The 25,411-nt window shown below is 44.2% G+C and overlaps 2 protein-coding genes across 2 annotated transcripts in view; one reads left to right on the top strand and one right to left on the bottom strand.

The window, feature by feature from the left end:
• The window catches only part of LOC128711476 (protein rolling stone), a 37,389-nt gene extending 32,838 nt beyond the window's left edge, over positions 1 to 4,551 (bottom strand). Inside the window, exon 1 of the mRNA XM_053806354.1 lies at positions 4,454 to 4,551. The gene's annotated coding sequence lies outside the window, so the exon portion shown is untranslated. The remainder of the gene's footprint in view (positions 1 to 4,453) is intronic.
• A 13,283-nt stretch (positions 4,552 to 17,834) lies between these two features.
• Positions 17,835 to 25,177, top strand: LOC128711431 (voltage-dependent calcium channel subunit alpha-2/delta-3). Its single transcript, XM_053806307.1, has 14 exons — positions 17,835 to 17,953; positions 20,393 to 20,474; positions 20,552 to 20,758; positions 20,819 to 21,352; positions 21,420 to 21,545; positions 21,608 to 21,961; positions 22,041 to 22,696; positions 22,758 to 22,903; positions 22,980 to 23,482; positions 23,555 to 23,797; positions 23,867 to 23,978; positions 24,477 to 24,690; positions 24,764 to 24,977; positions 25,052 to 25,177. Exons 1-14 carry the CDS (start codon positions 17,835 to 17,837, stop codon positions 25,175 to 25,177), a joined length of 3,636 nt encoding a protein of 1,211 aa, XP_053662282.1.
• Positions 25,178 to 25,411: the final 234 nt, after the last annotated feature.

Below are 25,411 nucleotides of genomic sequence, written 5' to 3'. Positions count from 1 at the left end.
TTCCGGTTCTCGGAAATGTGCAGCACACGCTGACAGTGTGTGTATCAGCAGAAATTATTCATCATCACCTGGCGAACGCTATTCCACGGGTGACGACTCTTCCGTTCCCTTTGGGCTGGGAACCCCACTCAGTTCCGGTACTATCACAGGCGAAACATAACGAATGCGCAAAAAGGCTATTTTTCCTTCGTTGTAAAATGCTTACCGGGCAGTGAGGCAGAAAACGAGCTTGTTAGCAGGATGTTTCCACATGGCAATAACAAACATAAAACGTTTCTCACACCAGCAAATCAAGTAAAATGCCACGTAATCGTAAACGGGAGGGAGCGGGGAACCTCGCGACAGTGTGAGAAAGGAAACGCCAAGATGTCTGTCTTTTAATTATACATTCGCCGCACAATGCGCACCTTCGGGGACGTATATGTTTATTTAAAATTATTCTCACTTTTTAACGTCACAACACGTCCCTCATTTAGACGCATGCGATTGAGTATCTGATGAGGAGTCTCCTATTTCCGGAACCTCCGGAATCTGGAATGCTGTATCGCACATCCGGGCACGAACACGAGACCCACACGTAATGCCATTATGGCGGAGTAAAGTCAAAGCTCACGTAACACAAACGCACCACGACACCGTGCCCGGCAAGAAGTATCCCGCAGGGGGAGGCATGATACGCTCTCATTATTTTGGTACCCAATTCCGAATGGCAGAACGGATTACAAACTCTTTGAATTGGCCCAAAGCAATGGCGAAGAGTAAACTCATAATATTTATTCATTTGCCTTACAAAGAACCAACACTCGCGCTGCTGTAGGATGGAGAAATCATACCGCGGAAGTCCTTTGTACACAAAAATGAGTGTTTGACTTTTGACTCCGTTCGGTATTTGTGGGCTGTGTTTACGACCTACGATTGCAAGTGCCATTTTGCTCAGGGTCTCTATCGTACTCCGTTTAAAATTTTAATGGCCTAATTTTTCAACATGAAGGACTTGTTGGTTTTGAAAGAATGGCGAGAAAGGATTAAGAGTACGAGTTACAATTGCTGTAGCGAGCTACGCAGATTCCATCTACTTCACTGTCTTGTCATAATGTTGCTGTCTCGTAATAACTGCAGGATTTGTAAGAGGTGTTGTAATAGACGCGTATAACAACATGGCATCGGTATAACAGTAAGATGTCATGAGGATTTCTGGAATTCCAACATAATTAAACACAATAATTACAACCAAAATTCCTGTTCCAAGAGAACGTGTGACTGCGGTGTTGTGAAAACCTTACGTAATTCGATTGTAAAGATCACTGGCACCATTTTGTATCAACTAGACTAGATCTTGGAATATACTGATGTAAATACAACCATCAGTGGTCTGCAATATTATCTATATTACATGAGTTATCACACGAGTACATCACAGGAGAGCCAGAATTGCGGTTTTTTGTGGAGTTATAAGGTAAAACCCAAGTTTGTTGATGAAATTAGTAGGATTCGGGAAGAATCTATCCAGGGTGTATAAGACCGAACCACGAAGAAGATACCCTAAAGACCACTTTTGACCCAACAGAACTAATGGGTACATGGGTGTTGCAAGACAAAATGTCGCATCCTTGACCTAAGCTGAGTAACAAATTCAACAAAATAGATTGAAACCTACAGTACATAAAACTTCAATAGAACATAATTGCCAAAGACTTCTGGAACTGTTTAGAACTTTTGTGCCGGTAGTTCCATCATTAGAAAACAACATAATACTATGAGAATAACACCGTACAAGCTATCCCGCAACGCCCAGTCAGTACATCCTCACAGCAATCGTTAACATTGCCTATAGAACTCGAGCGAACTGGATCGTTCGTTGTGAAGAACTGAACGAACGGTTCAAATCTTTCGTTCTTTTTGCCCTGTTGTTAAATATGAGTCTCTCTTTATTTCTCTCGATAATTCGCAATAATTCATTCCAGGTCGTTCGTCTTATTGTTCGAATCCTCGAAGAACAGATGACCCATGGTGCCGTTCTAGTTCGCTCCACCTCCAACCTGCGTTACAGGCAGTTCAATCTGCGTTTTAAGCCGATCAACGGAGGTCATTTAACCGATGCATGTCGCTTACTTACTTTTAATCCAATCTACCTGTCCGTAAAAATAGTTCATCCTGGGGACATTTGACGAACCAAGTTCGTTCGTTAATTTAAAAAAAACACCTATCGAGCTGTACAGATTTAGGTTCAGGCGACCCAACTCTATTTAACAGACACCTGATATAAGAGTATCCAATCACAGTAGATAAAGTAGATAAAGCAGTATTTCCCGCGAAAACTACAAGTAATCGCAACAGATAGTTAAATTTATCGATATTCGACATAAAAAATCCAAAACCAAATGTGTCCATGAGTAAATGTATGCAATATGTCTGGTACTCATACATTGTTCCCCTACAAAAGCAATATAAAATCAGCATATATACATAAAATTGCACAACTTTGTGCTGCGCTCCTATGTGGTCCTGGTAGACTTACGGTAATTGTCCACTTTGGAAAATCCGTTTAAATACCACCCCCTCAAAATTCCGTACCGCAACCGTACCCGGTACTGCAATAGCTGACATCTTGTTTTGCAATTCCACCCCACAACCGGTTTGCAACTTAGTTTTGGGTGAAAATTTACCCAGCAAATACACACCGACCGAGATTAAACCGTAAGCCGTAACCAGGAGCCGGGACACCGATCGGGTGCAATAGTAGCGTTGCAGCAATAATATCCTTAACCACCACAATGCACCTCCCCCAACACACCCCGCACGAAAGCAACCGGGTGGCCGAAAGACCTTATCACGTTACGAAAGCCAAATCAAGTAATTTGTGCCGTACAAGGAAAAGTTGCACCTTGCAACCGATGGGACGGGATAGCGCGAACGACGGCTAGAACACACCGGAAGGTTTGTTACGGCAAATATTTTGCTCTCTGCTCCCCGATCCGTTTTGTGGCGGGGTACTACTGCCTTGGCGAGGCTTTGCAAGCGATACTGAACAAACAGTGTCCATGCTCGTGCCGGGGTGCTGAATATTTAGCAAAACCAAACCAGCAGGGCGACGGTTGGGCACCACGAACTCGAGACACTGGCGAACTGACCGAAAACTTTCCACCATTTTCACCCGGGTTGGGTTGGGGATGGAAAGATGGACGAAAGTTTTCGACACTTGCTCGTGCAACTGCACCCTTGTGTGCAACGCGGTTCCAGCTTTTCTGCAAGGCCGTCCCGATAGTCGTGTCTTCGCCTCAGCAGGAAAGCTTGCTAGGTGTGTTTGTTTGTTTCTTTTTCGTACATTCCTTCCCGAAACTTGCTTACAAAACTGGAGCGAGAAAAAAAATGCTGGTGGGAAAATGCTTCACCGATCGATAAACAACTGGAAATCTGGTATGTCCCTCCAAAACGGCTGCCAATTCAGGTTTCATATTCGGCCGCCATTGCTCATTACGAATTTGCCGTTCGTCGGCCCTGGGTGGAAAGGGACCTACCAGAAATGGGCACACTGGCAGCGATGTCTTGCTTACAGAGAGAGAGAGAGAGAGAGAGAGAGAGAGAGAGAGAGAGAGAGGTGGAAAGCTTGGTGATTCTTACAGCATCCATCGCATAGGCACAGGACCACTCTCACACACTGTCACCATGCGATACCACAAGGACAACGAGGATTTTTGGTATAATTTTTGTTTTCTACATAATTTTCTCATTTTTTCCCACTTTTGGTACGTTCTTCGATGACAAGGCATACACCGTTGAAGTAGGACCTTTTTTTTTGGAACAAGCTTAAAATGTCACCATCGAACGTAAACCAAAAGGAAAAAATCCCTTCCGCTCCCTTTGGTATCCGCCTGCTTGCCCTTTGGCTAACATTTTGTGGGAAATTAATATTTTCCTCCGGTTTTTTTTCCTTTCTTTTGCTACTGGTCGTATGTGATCCTTTCTCTTGTTCGCTATTCTGTCTTCGTTCCGTTTTTTTTTCTAGCGTGTGGAGAGTACTGGACACAAATGTCGACGGTTCGATGTACTCCAAAGATCCCTGATGTCTGAGATGTCCAACGTTACTTCTACTTTTTCAATGGAGGTTTTTGGCGTTTCCTTCGGTTTTCTTGGCCTTTTTATATAGAAAAGCCTGCACATAATTTCGACCACTGCAAAGCTAGCTCACTTTAGGACGTGTATGATGATGCTGGGTAGAGGAAGAATTGGTAAATGTTCACATTGCTTCCAGCCATTCGGTTGGATCGGAGGTAAAGAGGCAATGGCAAGTTCTGTAATATCTTGCCCTGACAAGCGGTGTTACCTTTTTGTTTTTTTTTTTTTATTTGGGTGTGTTTTTCCACTGACAAATGGCAAGATGCCGCTAGCGTACCGAAGATGGCCAGATCCTTGTGCGGAAAATTCACTAACGGCAATGACATGGAAAATTTACCTGCAGCACGATGGTGGCGGTGGTTCCACGTTGTGCGAACACGCACAACTCTCCTCCTGGTATTCCAATGTGGCGGCGTTTCGTAGGCTACCGGTGTACAGTCAATTATGATGCTAGGGTGCCGCCCAAGGCACCCGGGAAGCAAGGGAACGGGTAAAGGTGCGGGCGACAACCAAACACGGCCCAGCCGGAAACGCTTCTCCGTGCGGAAGTATGCAGATCCACCTCGATGACGTTGGTGTTTGACGATTTTTTTTTTTTCTCCCAGCCACACTAACTCACTGCTGCTGTGCTTGTGCGTGCTTTTACACCAACACACCCTGGGGGTCACGGTGGTTAAAGCACAAGTTTGCGAACGTCAGCTGGAACTGGCTGCCACTGCAAACATTCACCTTGACACGAGCACACAAACTTTTCGCACTACCGATGCTCACCCGAGGTACACTTTCCGCTGGGCTCATAGCACAACAACAAGCACGGGAAAAAGGGAACCACACAGGAGTTTTTCCACCACGGTTTGGCACGGTGTGTGCAGTTTGCTTACATTGCACTCACTTTGGCTGTTTCAACCCCGACATGTTTCGGTGGCCTGTTGTCTCTGCGTCTGCCGCGATCTGGCCTGTGCTGCGAAAGCATTTGTTCCAAAACATTACCTTCCGAAACGTGGCTCAAACGTGGCGGATGGAAAGCTAACACCAGACGCACCTATAAATTCCCTCTCACACACGCCGCGCCAGTAAAAAAGGTGGAAATGGAAATGCAATGCAAAGCAACCATAAGAACTGATGTAAGATAAACAGGTTGAACAAAGATCGGGATGGAAATAAAATAAAATGCGTATAATAATACAGCCAACGATAACAATTCACCGGACAAATCGGACAGCAAACATTAGGCGACAAGTAAAATGGCTGTGTGTGTGTGCAGTCTCTATACCGTCACCTAACGACGAGCCTGATTCCGTTGTTTGGAATGCAAACAAAACATAGATTTCAACATAAACCAGTTTGTTAACTTCATCATCGGTAACGCTTATAGAACATACGAAATGTTTTAAAACCACACCAGATGTCGTTTCGGTCTTGCCAACTGCCGCCACACGGGGAATCAAACACTCGAATTTGGAGTGCCTGTTTTATGGCTTCCGGATGAGGAGCATTACGCACAAAACAATATCGCAAAATTAATGACACCGGAATGTACGTGAATTTTCCACGTTCGTTCTGATAGAATGCCCAATCACGTATGGTTGCGGTTTTTGAGGTTTTTGCGGGTTTTAGACGGTTCGCAAACGGTTCGACGCTCTGCGCGCCGACCATGAATTCCTCTTCAACCAACCAATCAATCACGTGTGGCAGAGTCATATTTGATATATTATGTTGAATATAAATATCAGCAATGAGATAAATGTGGGTAGCAATGGTTTTTTTTTCTAAAATAATAAAACAAAAATTTTCTTCTTAGTATTCCTATTAGTCGCATTTTAAACATTTGAACAGCGCCATCTATAATTTTCAATGCTAGTGTTTAGGCCACTTCCTGATATCAATAGAACTTTTTCTTTGCATAACGACCAACAAGGTCATGCCTACCATTTCTGACTTGCTAGACTTATTTTACCACGTAGCCGGATAGTCAGTCCTTCCTTCGAGGGATCAGTCCGGATAGGATTTTGTCTCGGTACTATGGGACGTATGGTCGTATGGGACGGGACTACCAAGAAGGACACAACTGGAGAGTCGTAAACAGTACGTAAACAATACCGAAAAACTACTTTTGATGCATAGGTGGAAGACTTAGGTCAAGCAACAGGCAATCAAAAATTGCATACTTAAAGGCGCGTGTACTCCAGATATTTTCGTAGAATGCAGTAATACTGTTAACAAACTTGCGTCAAGCACCATACATATAATCTGAGTGCAGGTTCCAAAAATGGAATATTTGACAGCAGTTGTCGATTGGCAGAGCAATTACAGTGAGTGGCAACGCCTCTGAGGCTATAGAAATATGATGGTTTGCGCGCTTAGCTTCACAAATCTCACCCATATACTAGTGAATACCATTTCCCAATTTTTCATCCAATGTTTACGATTCAAAAAACGTCACCAAAAAATCAAGGCTTAACGTTCAAAACACTGCAAAAATGGCTGAATACATTTCGCTCCTAAAAGCCACATGAATGGATTGAATATGCGACATAAAAAAATCCGAGCTCTCCCCATCACCAACTCCTTAATAGCATTTGCTATTGGCAGCGGTAATGCAATTACGATGCGATCCATCACATACTCACACACACACACACACCCATTCATGAACTTTTCGGACCCGACAGTCTCGTGACAAACACCGGGTGGGTGCCACACCTTTCGCAGGCTCCAAACTCAGTGCACTACGAGGTACTGTTCGCGCTTGCCATCACCCACCCACCCCGATTGCCGGATACGCCACAGCAGTAGTTGTGCGCGGGCGAGTCTCCCTACCGACCCTAATTAAGGAAACCACACAAAAGTCAATTCAGCGTGCATAATACCGTCGCCTGCCGCCCGTTGGGGGTTGGGTCGTCGTCGGGTTTTTGGCACAGTTTTCGGGAAATTGGCATCACCACAACTGCCGATCGACGGTTGGGGGTCGCGATTCTCTCCCCCCCCCCCCCCCATTGCTGTGCCCTCCTCCTTGTGCCCAAAACACCGGGTTTTGTCGCGGGTTCAGAAGGAAGCCTTAAATTTCCGATAAAAGGTTTATGCTGACATTTTTATGGGCTATCATCGGTAAGCACCATGGGGAAAGTCTTACGATAAAAGGGAAGAGAATGGGGAAACAAAGCAAGGTGGATGGTTACCATGGTATGGTTTCCGGATGGAAGACAACTCCACGCCGGTGCCGCACGGTTCCTTTCCTTCGTTGACGCAGTTTTAGTTCCGGCAGAGAATTCAATTTCCAATTTACGGCCAAAGCTGATTCTGGAACGTTGGTTCCCCTACTTTCAACTGTCAACCTGGTGTGGGAAGAACATCCTTCAACTGAGTTAGTTTTAAACGCACCAAAGTGCATCCCCGTTCTTCAGCAACCTGAACTTTGGAGCAAGTTTGCGTTTGCTGTGTTATCATTTTTCCCTTTCGAGGGAAGCGCTGTGAAGTATCCTTTTATGAAGAGAGCCTTCTTGTATGCCCAGGTTTGAAGCACTTTTGCCGTCTCCTCTCATTGTTCTGTGCAAAGCTACTAGCCTCCTGGAGCGAAGATGCGTTTTTTTCCATTTTTCCTAGGGTAGCACGGAACAAGGCAACACTGTCAGGCACTTCTGCAAGGTAAGTACTTCACATTAAAAATAAATGCATTGCTTAGAAACGAGGAACTCCCGTTTGGCTTCCCGTTGCAGGCAGCGTTAAAGTTGTCCAAGTGGAATGAGAAACCGTTTTGAAAATGCTGAACACTGCTACAGTCAATTTCACATTTTGAATCTATTTTCTTCCTTGAGCTCTAGTGGCCTGTTTTTTTTTTTTTAATTTTCACAAAATCGCACAAAGCGCTTTATTGTTTATTTACTGTTAAGTGATCTGTGTTTGACAAACGGACTAATATTTTCATTGCCCCTTTTGCCCTTGTTTCAAGCTAAAAAAAAAAAACAACTGGACACTTTATATGCGATCCATCTGCCTGCTATCAAGTTTTATTGCAATCCGTTCAGTATTTAAATAGATCCCGTGCCGGGTTTTACCGACAACCAGCCGAAGCGATTTATCTCCCCGGTGTATCGTATAATCGTATCCCTTTTATCGGTCCATGTGCCTTGACACGAAAACGGAACAGCTCTGTAGCTCTGTGGCGTGCCAGCTGGGCATAAGGGAAGCAAAAAAAAAGGGTCACCGAATCTAACGCACCCGAAAATTGTACCATTATTGACCGAACGGATTTGAAAGTTTCGCACACATTGCAATCGCGGGTGTACAGCTACAAAACTTGCTTTTCAAACACATACGCACACACGCACACACACACACACACACGTTGCATTAAAGTGCAACGAAATTGCATTCCTACCGTTTGCCGGCCGGTTTTTAACAAAATGCATTCTCACTCGTTATGCCAGCTGGTGCCGAAGAATGCAACCGTGAAGCCTCGGCGCGGCATTTTGTTGCGTCTCTTTTCACTTTCAGGGGGTTCTGCTTCTGCCTTTATTTTTGCAACGGTTGGCAGAATTTGCAACCGTATGTCATCTGCAGCTTGTGCAAAACGCTACATCCGTTCCGATGGGTGACGAAAATCCGAATACTGGCTGCCACCATTGGTACGAGCATTGCAAAATTTTAATCCCTACACGATGGCAAAAAAACCCAAAACAACAATACGTGAATACGTGATCCGCTAAATTGATTCACGTGGCTGAGAAACCGAACAGGGAAAATATGCTAAACAAACCAGGAACCAATTAATAATTGAAGGAAAAGATAAAACTATTCTTCCAAAGTGAAAAATAAGCGGTATCGGAGACAAAACTAACCGAAAAGAAATAAAAAGTATGTGCAGAAGGTAATAAAAACTTAAAACTAATTAAAGCAATGTGCTTCAAGACGAAAAATAAAGAGCGCCAAATGAATGAAAAAAATTGGTCATAAAAGAAGGAAATGAAACAAAAATAATGAATACATACCCGCAGCTAAATTAAACCAAACTAAAGGAACTTTTACGCGGTGGATTGAAGCAATCTAGGAAGAAAGAAAGAAAAACAATAAATAGTAAAATAAAAGAGAAAGACAATGATGCACGTTGGAAGATGGAAACGCGAATATAAGAGTAGACAAAAAAACTCTGCAATAACACAAACACAGTAGGCCAATCTCTGGTCGCGAACTGGCGTAACGAAATGTGCAAAAAGAGCAAGTAAAACAGCAACGCCGTGCAACGCCGAAATGTTCGCAATTTCGTGGGAAACGCTCTCTTGCGAGCCTCCGTAAAACTGATTCGTGGCATCAATCGTACCTTCCACTGAACAAACCACTCCACCAGTTTCTTCAGCTACCGATCATTCCACAGCGCCGATTCGTTTCGGCTGTCGGGGAGAAATGAAACGAATGCGCCAAAGTACAAACCGTTGGGGCCAGGTGCGCACAGGTGGTACCACAAAGATGCACCAGGTCGGAGGTTCCGACAACAGCTGACACGGTTCCGAGGTTCGACACGGTTGGCTGAAGCTGAATCAGCATCGCAGGCAGTATCGGGGTGGCCGAAACATTCCACCCCTCTCGCGTGCGTTCTGAGAAGCACGCTGAAAGGCAGCAAATGCTTGGAAGCAGCGGAACGCGCCAGCGATATCGAACGAATGCGCAATCCATTAGGAAGTAGAGAGAGAGAGCGAAGGAAAAATGGTTGAAAATTCCAAGAACCTATAGAAGATCCGCTTCGCAAATAGGGCAAACGAAAATCAGCGGTTGAAATGAAGGGGGGTGAAGCAATCTAAAACATCTATCGCGATGCTTCGAGATATATGCTCGCACAGACGAATATGGGATCCGTAGATCATCATCACTCATCTGCAAGGCGTGGAATAAATCATACCCGGATGCCGATTGCATGCCAGGGCACGAGTAGCAAAACGACGATGCCGGATGTACACACGCCGGAAGGATGCTGCGGGAAGGAGATGAAGAATTTCACCAGCAACCGGGTGCATGTGCACCGGGAATGCCTCAAGGATGCACTGCAGTTTGGAGTGTATTAATCTAAAGATGTTTTTGATTTATCATTCAAAGAGGTCGTTAGATGGAGATCGAACTACGAAATCAAGATTCTTCGGAGTTAAGTTAAAGAGTAGACTACAGGTCTACTCTTTAACTTAACTTATTAACTACTACTTAACTACTTAACTTACTTTAAAAAACCACACATTCTGGGGTGGTTTTTTCAGTGTACCAAAATAAGTTATGTGGGTCAAAATAAAACAAAAATTTAATAAGAATTATTTAAAACTAAGACATAGAAAGGAAAGTGAAATATGAAATACAGGACAAACAAAAATGAAAACAGTAATATTAAAAGGGAAGCATGAAAACTGAGCAATTTGCCTACCTAAACCAAACCACCTACCAAATGTTAAGTATTGAAGGTGATAAATTTTAATTAAAAGCATAACATTAATCTCCCACACTACAGCATCCAGCGACGATTCATTAAAGGATAATTAAAGAATGCTAATTATGTTACTGCCGCAATATGATGACAAAAAAAAAACTTGCTCATCTATTTTTTTACGCAACTTGAACAAAAGAGCACAAAAAATCTATTTAAACGGTTTAACAGACCATAATGGATCGATTACCATGACAATGGTTTCACCGAACTGGAAACGAACGGCGAACGTCATAAGAGACAAAAAAGGACTTTGAATTTAAAATACCGAAGGACGACTAATCCTAGTAATCGGTGCGCTTAAGAATAATTTTCCCCCTTTTTTTTTTTTTGGTTGGAGGATTTTTCTCTTCACAACTCTCCACTTTTACCGTTTTGCCATCGTTCCTGTAACCGTTTCCTGCCGGAAATGGAGTGCCTCGATTTATCACGATTTTTTTTATTCTATCGCCCACCCCTACAATCTCCGGGTTTCTTTTCCGGTGCTATCAAATTCGATCGGTATTGCACAATCGGTTGGTGCGAGGGGTTTCGAGTATTGGGGAGTTCTATATTGCAACCGATTAAAGTTTTTTTTTCCACCGGTTGGTTCGCCGATAGCCCGAGATCCGGCGTGGAACTCTGTTCCATGACGTAGAACTCAATTAAAGCCAATTAATTCAACTACACTAATTATGGGGTAAGGTGGTACGGTTTGGAACCATCGGGAGGGGGGTGATTCGGTGGTTCGATTGCACAATACTGCACATGGTTTGCCGGTGTTTGTATGAAAACAAAAAAAAACGGTAAAAGTAAAACATCGCTGCAACACTAATCGAGGGTTAAAGCAAACAAACTGAACTAAAGCGGATATTACACGTGTGATAGTGCTCGTAGTAGGCGTGTTGCTTTACCGATTGATTTAAAACGGGTGATTGCAACAATCAATGGGATGTGAAATCTGTTCGATAAGCAGTATATTTTGTAATTTTCTCCCACTTTTTCTTCTCCTTATAAACACTAAACAGATGCAAACGCAACCAAAACACCTTTTCTTAAGCGCCCCTTGACAGATTTTCATCAATTCAACACTAACGTAAATGGTACGCACACACAAAACCTCATTTACTACACGGGTGTGGAATCGTTTTGTACGCCGGTCACTTTGATGTTTGTCCTTTTGATCAAACGTTGGTTTGCGAGAGCTGTCAACTGACAGCCTCACACTATCGCACTATCCCCTCGCTAGCCGCTCGCCATCCAAACTCGGCGGAGATTTAATTCAATTTGGACGGTTATTGTTATTGAATTACGGTTAGCGAGGTGGCCTCTTAAACTCTTAAACATGCCGTCCGATCGCAGCGAGACACCCCCTCCGGCACGGTCGGAAAGTCACGCTTTTCATCGTACGATGCGAAAAATCACCTGATATGCGCCCCAGTAAACTGCCGGCGATGGATTTCTTTCACTTGCACAACCACACCACGCCGCAAACACAAACACAACCCTGCGTAGAAATCACGCGTGCCGGCATTAATATCCTTGTCGATTTTCCCGAGCCCGATAGTCCTGGACAATGTTTCAAGACGAGGGACCAAACACACGACACGAGGGGGGGAGGGGGAGAAAGTTTCAACTGTCAAACGCACCTGTGCTTTCACGGACCACGGACCGGCCAATAAATACACACCTGATACGGGACACCACACCACTGTACCGTTTCGAACCGAAGATCGATTCCACGACGGCTGACAAATGGCTTCGGAGTTTCTTGTACAGTGACCACTTGCTTGCCCACTCACAGGCCACTCATGTACACGGTACGGTGTAGGGTCGAGATTTGTGAAACTGTGTGCAGGTGTAGACTGCTGCTTGGGCACCAGGGCAGGTCGAACCACGCGGAACAACCGTACACACCGGATGGCTATCCGTGCAGACGCAGTGCTAACAATATTCTGGGACGGTGTGGTCTCTTCCGCAATCGACGGTACCGTAGAAACACCGGGACCGAACAACATCTCTCTCAGGGGTTTTTCGACAGTGCTGCCGTGTGGGTTCGGACTGCAAGCTCTGGCTCTCTGTTTCTCCCATACCGTTTCTCTCTCTATTGTTTTTCATACAGAAGCTGCATACTCTTGCTCTTTCACTATTGGTGTTCTCTTGGCACTCTGTACCGTACGTTCGTACCGTAGTAGCACCGTTTCTAATGTTTCGTCCGCATGTAGGCATACACCCTCACGCACGCACGTCAGAAAAGCTTTCTTTTCGGTGTTTAGGGCTTCTCGGTGGCCCAAAGCAGAGATGTCGAACGTATTTAATTAATATAAATGTCTTTTTTACCCTAAAGGTGCTATATACTAAGCTTATTTCCATTAAGCGACCTATTAACCAATTAATACCTGTACAGATTTTCCACTTTAAACATGACTGAAAGCATGACACAAATATATGCTTCGTTCTTCACCAATGTTTTATTAAAAAAAGCAAAGCTTTAATAAAAGGGTATGTTCGCGCAGAACGAAAACTATTTACAAATAAAATATGTACACGAGGCGAAAACGGCAGGTACCAGCACCGCCGAGCTGTTGACACACTTACAAATTAGAACTTGTCGTGAACACAACGTAGGAGATTAAAATAAAGTGTAAAATCGCGTAGCCTACAACTATCGAACATATCTCGCATTAAATCGTTCCGCGACTGGTGCGCGAACAGAGTATAACACATGTTTTTAAACATATTCCGTCTCAACTGCTACCGCCTGCATGTATGCAATGTGGTATAAAATTCCCTAACGAAAAAAAAATCTCAATGTAAAAATCTCAAAAAAAATCTCAACATTACATTAGCGGATCATTGCATTATCAACTTGCATCAAACTTGATAACACTGATTGGTCATTTCATACATTTAGGAGTTGTGACGCAAAAAAATAAATACCAAAATCTACCAAAACTTTGAAAAATATGCAACAATTAAGAAAAATCTTCATTGCATACTTTTAGGAGCTATGAATCAAGCAAAGTACTAAATGACTGCCCAAAATTTGAATAAATAAAGACACTGAAGACACTTTTGGTCTAATAATATGAATATTACTTCTATATCTATAGAACAATATAATTCTTCTACTTTAACCTTAACGTTCAATGGTTTGCAAACAAACAAAAAAAAACAATCGCCCAATACAAAACACAAAATCATTAGACAACTTTTCAACCAGACAAGTTTGACATCACTGACAATCGCTGAAGCTTAACCAGCCGAAACTGGAAGCAGGTAATTACACCATCTCATACCGATTGGATCTACTTTCGGGTTCGCTGGCCAGAGGTACGGTAGTAATTGAGACCGCAACCGGACCACTTGACCGCGGGGAACTAGTTCGGATACAATCCATCAGAAACAGACACGTATACAGCAGCATACTCTCCGGAGTCGCCACTGTTCGTTTCGTGATCGATCGTTTATCGATCTTCGAGATGGGTTAACAAACACTCGCTTAAGGTTTTGTTTGATTCGCCCAACGAGATGTGGTGTGATGAGGCGACATTGAAAAGGTCACCGTATTGTCTTATATGTTGGGGTACTATTTGTGACGATGAAAGCTCTACCAAATTAGACCATTATAGTTTTTGTGCGTGTACGCTTTGTGTGTGTTATCTACAATCATCCCAACAGTTGCACCAATTTTCGTTCTGCAGTGCGAAAGACGCCCTCGGAAACATGCTTCTATTATCTCAGCCGAGCTAATGTACAATGAGCAGCTCTCGGGTGAATGACAACACTGTACCACACCGGGAGCATCCGGTTCCAGAGAAATCTTGGTTCGGCTGCTCATTTCTGTAGGCTCGCCCTATCAGAGGAGGAAACCCCAAAAAATCTGACGCCCTGCGAACGGGGTGTTGGGTGGTGGGCAGGTTCTCTGCAGCGCGATTGCTCTTATGCCAGGTCGGTCGAATCCGCAACGGCTTAGCTCTCAGCAGATGGATGCAGGCTCCAGTTCCGGTATTTGAGAGAAGAGATGCAACTTCATTGTGGTGGGAAGTAAAAAAAAACCTCTCAGACACACACACACACCCGACAGGATGTCTCTTTTGCTCGCTGCATGTGAAGAGCTTGTACACATAAATAAAAGAATTTTGGGGCCCTTTCAATGATGAAAAGACGAAAAGAATAATATGGTGAAATTGTTGGTGCGGTTTCTTGTGAGCTTTGGATAAGATGCGGTATTACAATCGAAATAATCTTGATATTGATCGTTTTTTGATAAGATTTTTGTAATTTAAATCAGCTTTTAAGTAATATGCTAAAACATGGTTGTACTGTAAAAATGCCAATCCCAATTTCATAATTAAATAATAATACTTGAAGGTCCTTGTTTGAAAACTTCTTTTTAACGCAAAAATCATATCAGGTCGCAAATTCATTTGAATTCCTTCATAAATTCTACCAAAGCTGAAAAACAGCCAACCTTCATCGGCGGATGTGTGGGGAATGAGCGTATAAAAAAAAACAGGATCCCACCAGCCTAGACCGAACCCAGACCAGCTGACAGCTAGGACCTGCTTCGGCAAGCCCACAATGAGTCACATGGTTTCTGTTTTGACAACTAATTTGTGAAGGTCACACACACAGTGACAATCCGCACCAAGAGATCCGTTCCGGTCGTATGGCCAATCGGAGCAGTTGGCCGGAGACAACCAGTCGGCAATCGGGTCTCCCCGATATTTTGCACGGATGCTGAGCAAAAATGTCTCCCCGTTCAGAATCGAAAAACCTCTCTCGCTCTTTCCATCCCAGAATCACGAGCGCTCTTTCGATTATTTTCCCTATTTACTACTGCTTTGCAAATTTGTACAGCAGACCTTTACGTTTAATAGATGCTAGCGGCTTTATGGAGCAAATGGTGAAAGGCAGGAAGGGAAACCTGCCAACTCATACACCGATGATGACCTCCAAGGTTCTCGCTTACTGGCCTACTAGGTTGAAGTGATCAATTCACGGCGCCGTTTAGGAAAGCAAAAAAAATTGGAACTGATTTTTATCGTAGTTTCAAATTTATCGCACATAATCAATTGTGCCAAACTCTATCTCCTGCGTTGACATACATACTAGCGGCATAATGGTGTTCAGCCCAGCCTCTGCCGGGAGTCAGTGACGGCGAGCCAGTGGTTGCCGTTCTGCCGAAGATGACGTGCAGTAATGTAGATTGCTGATTTAAATTATTATCGACAGAAAGTGGCCAGAAGCCTTCCTGGACAGAGATCCGGGAATAAATGTTTGAATCAGAATTCCGAGAATAGAACAGTTGATAAAAGTCAAATGAAAGTAATTTTGCTAATGCTCAAAGTTCGCAAGAGGTCTATATATTCAGGTTTTTTTCATGTCCATGAGGGAAGACTGGTGAAGTGTACCGAAGTGGAAGCACTGATTTAATTTCATTCATATGCAAAGTACATCTTATTCAAAGATGTCACAAATTTATTACTTTAGATGACTTTTATGAAGATCCATGTAAAAAAAATATTTAAAAAATGAAGATGCAATTTAAAACATTTATTGAATTTTAACTATTTAGTAACACTCGTTTTCACGTTTGGAGATGATCCATTGGTGTATTAGAGGCGAAAAGAAGAAATATGCCATGTATAGGAAAATGGGACAAATCCCATCCGGACCTGGGACTTACTATCCAACTAGGAGTAAATACAGTCAAAGGTTTCTTGAGGTTGTTGTACTGAAAAAGAAGAAAAGATAGGAAAATAGTTTGGTGTACTACTGAAAAGTTTAAAATATTACCATTACTGCAATAACGTTCTCCCACTGACAACTACCAAAGATATAAGATATTTTGGCGAAAGTACAGAGGTTTAAAGTATTATTTTAGTAAAAAACAAAACTCTTGTATAACCTCGCGAATAAATTCTGAGACCTGACCAAAATCAATCCATTCCAGAACAGTGGTCAGAACTTTAAAATTTCTCGAAGCAAGGAGCCAAAATCTGAAAGTTTAATGATATCATGTGGTGAAACTTCAAAACAAATTGCTTAATACAATCCGAAATGGTCAGCAAATCAACAATGTCTAGAATTTATTCGTATAATCTCATAAACCAGTAATAAGCTTCATAGCAGCTACAATCTACGGCAAAACTGTAAAAACTTTGCATGGACACACTATCAAACACTATCCATTGTCCTAGAATGTGCAATAATTCTAAGTTCTGCAAATGACTAAAGACATCGAAAATTCTCACTTCAATTTAAACCAATTTGAATATGTGATTCCTCTATGATCGAATGGTCCTCTACTAGTATAGTTTAAAACTACGGTCCTGATGTCTGGTGATCTTGGAACTTGGAACCATATGAGATCTTGTCCCACTGGTCTTTTAAATCTTATAAAAGAAAAGATTAAGAGAGTTCCACAGTCCTACGATTTGCAAGTTGGACTCATGGCACACTAGAGAATCTAAGGAACTAAGAATTCACCAGCAAATAAAAAAGGAATAATCCTTGTACCACAGATGTAACGAGAGACATATTGACTACAGCTCTGGATGAGGAATATATTGCCAAATACTCAAACATATAGATAAACATGAATTAAAATTTCAATTGAAACACAAAGCCAGAAAACAGCGAACTGACACTTTGAACCGGATCGCAGTAAATGCCATGCGCCGGTTTTTCCGGAGCAAACAAACAAACCACCTTTCACGCGAGTTGCATCTCGGTTTTGACAGTTACAATACTCCCCGCGTGCGCACACACACACACACACATGCATGGGTGGGGCGGGGGAAAATTCTTCGTTAACTTTTCTTCGCCCCATAACGCCGTACAGTAAGCAGCAGAACGAGTCACAGTCACTAGAAGAACGTGCTCGGGCTCGGGCAGTGTGAGTGTGGTGCTCGCGCTGGGAAAACTCATTGTTCGCTTGTGAAAATTCGAGCTTTTTTTTTATCTGCTCTCGCGTATGGTTCGCGGCTGGTGTGGTGTGTCGTACCGTCCAGCGAGCACATTTTCCGGTCTGACCATCAGCAGCGATCCGTCACGGTGTCGTCGTTCGTGATGAGGTGTAGCTAGCTAGCACTATTTTTGCCTTGCCTAGTGCTTCGGTAGACCTAGTTGTTGGGGTTCTTTCGCGTGCATGCGTGAGTGTGTGTGTGTGTGTGCCGTGGTGAAAAGTGTTGTGGAAAACGTAGTGATAGCAGCAATAGTGTCGATCATAGGTGGCAGGCTGTGCGGAAGGCAAATTTAGTTCGCGAGGATGAGACTTCCCGTCGTGGCTGGTCTACCCAGCAGGAAGTTTCTGCTCGGCAGCATCATTTTCCTTTTATGGATAAAATTACCCGCCCAACCCGTCGACGCTTCGGCCGCGACGGAAATGTAAGTAAATGTGCCGAAGTAAGAGTAAAACAAGTGCCGTCCATCAAATGGTATGCAAATTCGGTGGAAAATTAACAAATTTTCACCCAATTTTGACAGTGCATCGCTCATCGCCCGAGCATTGTGATTTTCCGTGTTGACAGTTCGTTTCGTGATATGTGGGGTGTGCTGGCCAGGATGAAAATATTCCCTCGCTGTCACAACGAAAACCGAAGCAGCCTGTGGATTCTCAGCTGCCTGGCGCCCCACTGTGGAGGGGGTGAGATTGAAAAAAAAACACGGGCGGGGAAAATGAAGAGGGGGTGAAATGGCGAGGGGAATGGTGCGTGAAGTTGTGGTGGAAAAACTGAACGAAAACCGACCGACCGACACGGATGCTATTTTCAGCTTCACCTCTCCGCTCGTTCGTATTCGCGCACTCGTATGCTGCCGGCCGTCTCGCTCTTTCGCAATGTTTCGGCATTTTCGGCAAGCACGTGCTCGTGTTTGTTTTGCGTTGTACCGCGCGGAAACAGTGCGCGTCTCACAGCGCGAATAGCGCGTGGGGCTGTTCACTCAAGTAACCGGCAAAGGAAGGCCGTATCTTTGTTTGTCAACAGACTCTATCGCCCCGTTGCCGGTCTGGGCCATCCACTCGATTTGTCTCCCCTACCGGGACACGTGTTATCCGGGCGTGCGCATCATTTTTTTGGGGAATTTTTGTATGTTTTTCCTATGACACACTGCAAATGGGTTTTGATCGAATGGAGACGATTTGCATCATTATTGATTGCACCGTCATTGGCAAAGAACATTGGGAGACAATGAAATGAGCCATTTAAAGATCGTTTTGGATTCCATTAGGGAAATTTAAGGTGTTTTTTTTCATATATTTTTGTTTAGTAAATACAATTTCCGAGAAAAAGCACAAGAATTTCTGGAGAAAAGCTCGAAATATTTGAAAAAAATATAAATTGCAATGATATTTTTATTCAAACGGACACTTTTTTAACTTTATTCCATATTACGGGACAGCATCGAAATTTGGTCAAAAAGGTTCACAAATCAAACGTTTTCTATGTTAAAAGTATAACTATCTATTAGATTTTAACTTCTCGCCGTCCAAACAGATATGAAGATTCATGAAATGATGCTTTTTAAAAAGTAGTACAATCTTGCAAACAATGCCAAGCCCCTGGGAGTGACATTTCTGCGCTTATTGTTGTGGTATTCTGCTAGAGGTCTGTATGCATTTACAATTTACTTCGGCTGTCTGGAGTATAAATCAAGGTAAAAAATCATGCTTCGAATTGTTCGAATCTCATTTACTTTTGTCCACAAATCATGCTTCGAATTGTGGACAAAAGTAAATGAGATTTTTTTATTGTGGTATGTCGAGAGCAAAATTATAAACCACCATTAAGTTCCCGTTGATAATTATTTCAAGATTGATTCCGATGTAATCGAATTAGGCTCCAATATACTGTTCCTACACCAAACCCAATGGAATTAATGATAAATTAACACTGGAAGTTTCAGTAATTTTATAAATTGATTAATACGCTATGGTTATTTGCTGGTTATGAACATATTCAGCTTGGGCGGCCCGGCGGCGTGATGGTAGCGGAGCCGGTCTTCACACGAACGGACCGGACCAAAATCCCATCCGGGCCAATCCCCCGTAGCAAGGACTGACTATCCGGCTACGTGGTAAAATAAGTCGATACGGCCAGGCCGTTCTAACTAAAAAAAAAAAAAAAAAAAAAAAAACATATTCAGCTTAACCATGAGGAATGTCCGGAATTTGAAACTGTCCGTAATTCGAATCACAACGCTAGACGTTTAATGTCAGTAAAGCGATCGATTCGTGCAAAAAATTGTCACTATTTTGGCCATAAAACAATGAGAAGCCAATTAAAAAAATATATAACATGTACGAGAATATTGAGTAAAAAATATCTTGTGAAAATGGCAAGTAACAGGACTAGAGAAGTTCTGAGTACCGATTTGAGACACTTACGTTTCTACAATATTAAGAATTATACTGGCGATGCATTAACTCCTTCGCGTATAACTTCTATACTTTGAAATTTTACATGATATTCCTGAAATCTTAATCATTCACAAAATTTAATAACAGTTTTCTATTGTTTTTTTCCAACATGCTGACTGTATATCCTCCATTATTTCTGTATTCCGACACGAAATTTAACATCATCAGACATTTGATTGCCTTGAATTCCTCCCATTATGCAACGTACAATTATTGAACAAAACAGATCCCATTCTGGTGCTACCGACAATCTCGCTACTGTTCCATTGTTATCAACATCATCATTTATCATCATCGAAAGCTGACCTATTAACATACGCCGCACGTTCCCAGCATCGGCCGCACACCAGCACTGATTACTTCTGCTCTCGTTCATCTCGTTTCATACCGTCCGGCATCTTGTGCAGCATGGCAAAATGGGCCGATAACTTCGGTGAAGAGCTCTGGGATCTGGCACAAAGGATGACGAAGGCGATGGAAATTACGGCGGTAAGTTGTTGGCTGCCACGGTAACGGCTCACAACAGGTTCGTTGAACAGTACGGTGGGTTGTGATTTTAATTTTAGAAATACAAAACCTACAATGCCCGCGTGGAGCACAAGAACGGTACGGTGTTGATTCAATCGATTGTAGAAAATGTTGGCCGCATGTTCATCCGTAAGATGGACGCCATTAAGTGCATTATCAACCTCGCTGAGGAACTGTCCGAGCAGTTCGAGTACAATGAAACACTAGCGGACAACTTCTCCTACTATTCCAGCAAATACTCGAATGTAAGTGCGGAGGATTGTTTCCAGACAGTTTTGGGGTAAGAATTGATTGTATTCCTACAGATTGATGGACGTCCAGAGCCAGAACTCCCGGAGACGTTGCAAGAAAATGCATGGATGTATCGAAACATGTCGCTCAATCCGGACACGCACTTCTTCAACATATCGGTCAACACGTCGTACAGTTCCGTCCATGTGCCGCAGAACGTGTACGACCGGTACCCGTGGGTGTTGGAAGCACTGCAATGGTCCGAATCGCTGGACGATGTGTTTCTTCAGAACTACAACTCCGACCCGGCACTGTCCTGGCAGTACTTCGGTTCCTACACCGGGATGCTTCGGCACTACCCGGCACTCGAATGGAACCGTGAGCATGTGGACACGTTCGATTGCCGCAAACGTTCGTGGTACATCGAAACGGCAACCTGCTCGAAGGATATCGTTATCCTGCTGGATAACTCCGGTTCGATGACGGGCTACCGGAACTATATCGCACAGTTGACGGTGAAAAGCATTCTCGATACGTTTTCGAACAATGATTTTATAAACATTTACAAATACTCGAACGATGTGGAACCGTTGGTACCTTGCTTTAAGGTAAGACTGGAGAGTTTGCCAGGCCAAAACGGGAACTCGAATCTGTATCGTATCCTTCCATCCTCAGGACATGCTGGTACAGGCAACTCCGGAAAATATGCGTTTCTTCAACGAATACGTACGAGAGCTTCTACCGGAAGGGTATGCTAATGTAAAGAAGGCTTTTGTAGCCGCATTCGAGCTTTTGCAGAAGGTAAGTACGTTGTTCCACCTGCAGGATGTCCGGGGTGTCCCATTGTACATCTTTCCTTGCAGTATCGCGAGATACGACGGTGTAACGAATCGGTCAGTGGTTGTAATCAAGCAATCATGCTCATAACCGACGGTGTCCCCAGCAACATTACGGAGGTGTTTGAGGCGTACAATTGGTTTGAGAACGGTACGAAGATCCCGGTGCGTGTGTTCACCTATCTGCTGGGTCGTGAGGTTACCAAGGTTCGTGAAATTCAATGGATGGCCTGCCTGAACCGGGGCTACTACTCGCACATTCAATCGCTGGACGAAGTCCAAGAGGAGGTGCTGAAGTACGTTACCGTGATCGCGACCCCGTTGGTACTGCAGGGTGTGGAACATCCGCCAACATGGACGCATGCCTTCACCGACACGGCGGTAAGTGACTGGGCGCGAGTTCCGCCCAAGTGACACCGATAAACCAATTGCTTCTTCAACTCCCTTTTGCCCGGCACAGGAAAATTTACTCACCGAAGCGGACGATGATGAGCCACCGCGGCTGATGATAGCGGTCGGTGCGCCCGCATTCGACCGGAAAGCTAATCACTACAATGAAACACGAACCGCGCGGCTGCTAGGTGTGGCCGGCACGGACATCCCGGTGGAGGACCTCGACGAGTTGACGCTACCGTACAAACTCGGCGTCAACGGGTACTCGTTCATCGTCAGCAACAACGGTTATGTGCTGATGCATCCGGATCTACGGCCCGTCTCGAACGGGAAGCTGAAGGAGAACTACAACAGCATCGATCTGACGGAGATCGAACAGATCTACGATGACAACATCACGCGCCAGGTAGAGGACATGACCGGGCGTGAGATGAGTCCGTTCATACTGGAGTTGCGTCACCATCTCGTGGATTCACGGTTTGGTAAAATGTTGAAGCTCCCGGTACGGTTCCATTACGATAAGATGCGACGAGTTTCGCTCGAGTATCAGGATTACTACTACGCACCGCTGGAGAACACCCCATTCGCGCTGGGGCTGGTGCTGCCACACGATTACGGCAGCACCTGGATCAAGGTGGGTGACGAGATCAAGCGCAACCAGCATATGGGATTGAACATCTCCGATTTCTTCATGGGCGATAACTGGAAGGTACACCCGGACTGGTAAGTTAACGAATCGCCGTACGGAAGGACATGAGGTAAAGGGGGTTTCGTTTTCGTGCAGGGTTTACTGCAAGTACCACTATCTGGAAGGTCACGAATTTAAAACGCCCGAGGATGAGTTGCGTCATTTTCTGAACCGTCTTTACGAACCAACGTGGAAGTGGTCCCAACAGTACGAGCCCGAAGACCCGAAGGATTCCGAAGGCCGTACGTAATTACCAAATTGCAATATTCTGTATTTAGATACTAATAAATAGCACTTTCCTCTCTCTCTATCTGACAGCGAACTGTGGCCGTAAAACATTGGACGATGATGCGTATTACTGCAACAAGGAGCTGGTAGAGCTGCTGATCTTCGACGCGAAGGTCACGAACAACAGCTACCGTAACTGGGAGTTTGAGAGTGAAAACGAGCGAAAGATCATCGAGATGTATAACGCGACGTTACGGTTTGTGGCCACGATGAGCGGACTTACCCGGTGGCAGTTCATATTCGGCGAGGTCGAGGTCGACACGGACAGCGAGTTTGGTGACTACCACAAGAAGGCGATCGACGAAACGTGGTACCGCAGTGCGATCCTGCAGCACAAGATCGATCCGAAGAGCTTCGTGTACTCGGTGCCGCACGAATCGGACCCGCCGGAAGATGGGGAGCTGAAGGTGACGGCCACGATGGCCATTTTCCCGCGCGACGGTGGCCTGGAAGCGCCCGGCTGTGTGACCGGATTCCAATTTACGCACTCACTGATGTACGATCGATTTATGGAGATCACCTCCAAAAAGACGGTCAGTATCGGAGCGAAAGTCTTTTTAGACTTGTTTACAGTGTGTTTAAACGGTTGTCTTCCCGCTTTTCAGTGTGATGATTGTATAGAGACGTGTGCATCGGAATCTCGCGACTGCTACGTGATCGATCACAATGGGTACGTGGTGTTGTCGGAAACGTCCAACCATACTGGCCGCTTCTTTGGCGAAATCGAGGGTGCCATCATGCAGTCGATGGTTGATAAGGAAATCTTTTCCATGATCACCGTGTTCGATCTCCAGGGCCTGTGCGAATACGAGCGAGTGGTGGAAAACGACGCCATTGCGTTAATGCATGTGAGTTACGTTGGATTCGTAAAGATGTTCGTCGCTAATTTAACAATTTAACGTACCTCTTTGCTGCAGCCGATGCGAGTCCTGATGCTAGGTCTGAAGTGGTTCATTGCGGAGATTGCAATAATGCTGTCCCGGTTCGACTTTTGGGTGCACGGAATCCCCAGTCCCGACTACTTTGGACGTACGTATTGTCAGTGGTGGATCTAACGGTGGGCGAAGTAGGCGGCTGCCTAGGGCCTCGCCGTGTGGGGGCCTCGAAAATAAGCTGTGTAGTAGGAAAAATTGTATGAATTGACCTAGAAATGGGCCAGAAAAGCGTCGATTTAACCCTCTCCGTATGCTAGAGGGGCCCCGAAGTGTAAGAGGGCCTCCCCGTTCAACATTTAAGAAATATTTGTTATCGGGCAGCCCGATAAGGATGTTATCGGGCAGCCCGATAAGGATGTTATCGGGCAGCCCGATAAGGATGTTATCGGGCAGCCCGATAAGGATGTTATCGGGCAGCCCGATAAGGATGTTATGTAATTTCTGAAATTAGATCATGACCACCCTCCCGAGGCAATTAGGGGCCCCAACTATCATTCCACCCGGGGCCTCCAAGGGGTTTAATGCACCACTACGTATTGTGTTAATGAAATTCGACAGGAATTACTTAACAGCAATGTTGCCAATTTTTCAGACGAGTACGATGACTACGATGATACGCGCCCATCGAAACCAAAAAAGATACACGTCGACGAGGAGGAGGAATACTTTAACCGGCCGAAAGAAATTAAGAAAGAGATCGTATACGAACCGTGTGATAAGAAATCTAACCTGTACGTGATGCAACAGGATAAGTTCATCAATGGAGCTGGCTTCTTCTACGAACCACCACCACTACCAATGGAGGAGTATGCAACCAACATTCGATGAGTTCCTGCAATCGGTTTACTGATGTACCATTTTGTGTATCCTTCTCTGTAGGCTTCTCTATCAACCATACTTTGCGAAACGTATTCCCCGGTCCAACTTGCTGATGATCATCGTGGAGAACGAATACAAGGTGGATAGGGTCGTGCTGTCCGCCCAACCCGAGGTGATCGCCCATAACGAATCGGAAGCGTTACCCTGTGTAAAGACCAAACTTAACTTCCTTCACCGCCGACGTTTAGAGGAATGTTATACCGAGCATCCGGATGTGAGTATTAAACGATAGTATTCTCCTTCGTTTATCTCCCCCAAATGACGCTCTGTTCTGGTTTCGTTTCACAGGAAGAACTAGTTGCCCAGTGTGGCAGTGGATCCCGCCTAACAATTCAACTGACTGTAGTGATATCGACTATTGTGTCACTGTTGTTATATCGATGTGCCCAAAACGCTAATCCAATTTTAATGTAGATTCGAATGTAGCGATAATAGTACGGATTTTGTATCTACAGTGCGCGCGTATGCCATGCGTGTTGGAGAGGGTAGCCACCCGACTTAGTCTAGTCTAGACTTACCCTTTTCCTGGTTACAACACTATACAAGACTTTGATTAAGAGTGTGTGCACCTCGCGTGATGTTTGTGATTTGTTTTTAAAAATGTTTAAAATAAACACACACACAATTGTAACACATGAATATTAAAAA

Source organism: Anopheles marshallii, chromosome 3 (genome assembly GCF_943734725.1).
Source record: "Anopheles marshallii chromosome 3, idAnoMarsDA_429_01, whole genome shotgun sequence".
Classification (NCBI taxonomy): domain Eukaryota; kingdom Metazoa; phylum Arthropoda; class Insecta; order Diptera; family Culicidae; genus Anopheles; species Anopheles marshallii.
The sequence above is the reverse complement of the archived record's forward strand: the minus strand, read 5'-3'. Positions and strand labels throughout refer to the sequence as shown.

Bases quoted from the DNA above. Each gene is read 5' to 3' on its own strand.
- LOC128711431 (XM_053806307.1), top strand. From the start codon at position 17,835: ATGAGACTTCCCGTCGTGGCTGGTCTACCCAGCAGGAAGTTTCTGCTC. The intron at 20,759-20,818 runs GTAAGTGCGGAG...GTATTCCTACAG, and splicing joins ATTCCAGCAAATACTCGAAT to ATTGATGGACGTCCAGAGCC. The intron at 21,962-22,040 runs GTAAGTGACTGG...TGCCCGGCACAG, and splicing joins ATGCCTTCACCGACACGGCG to GAAAATTTACTCACCGAAGC.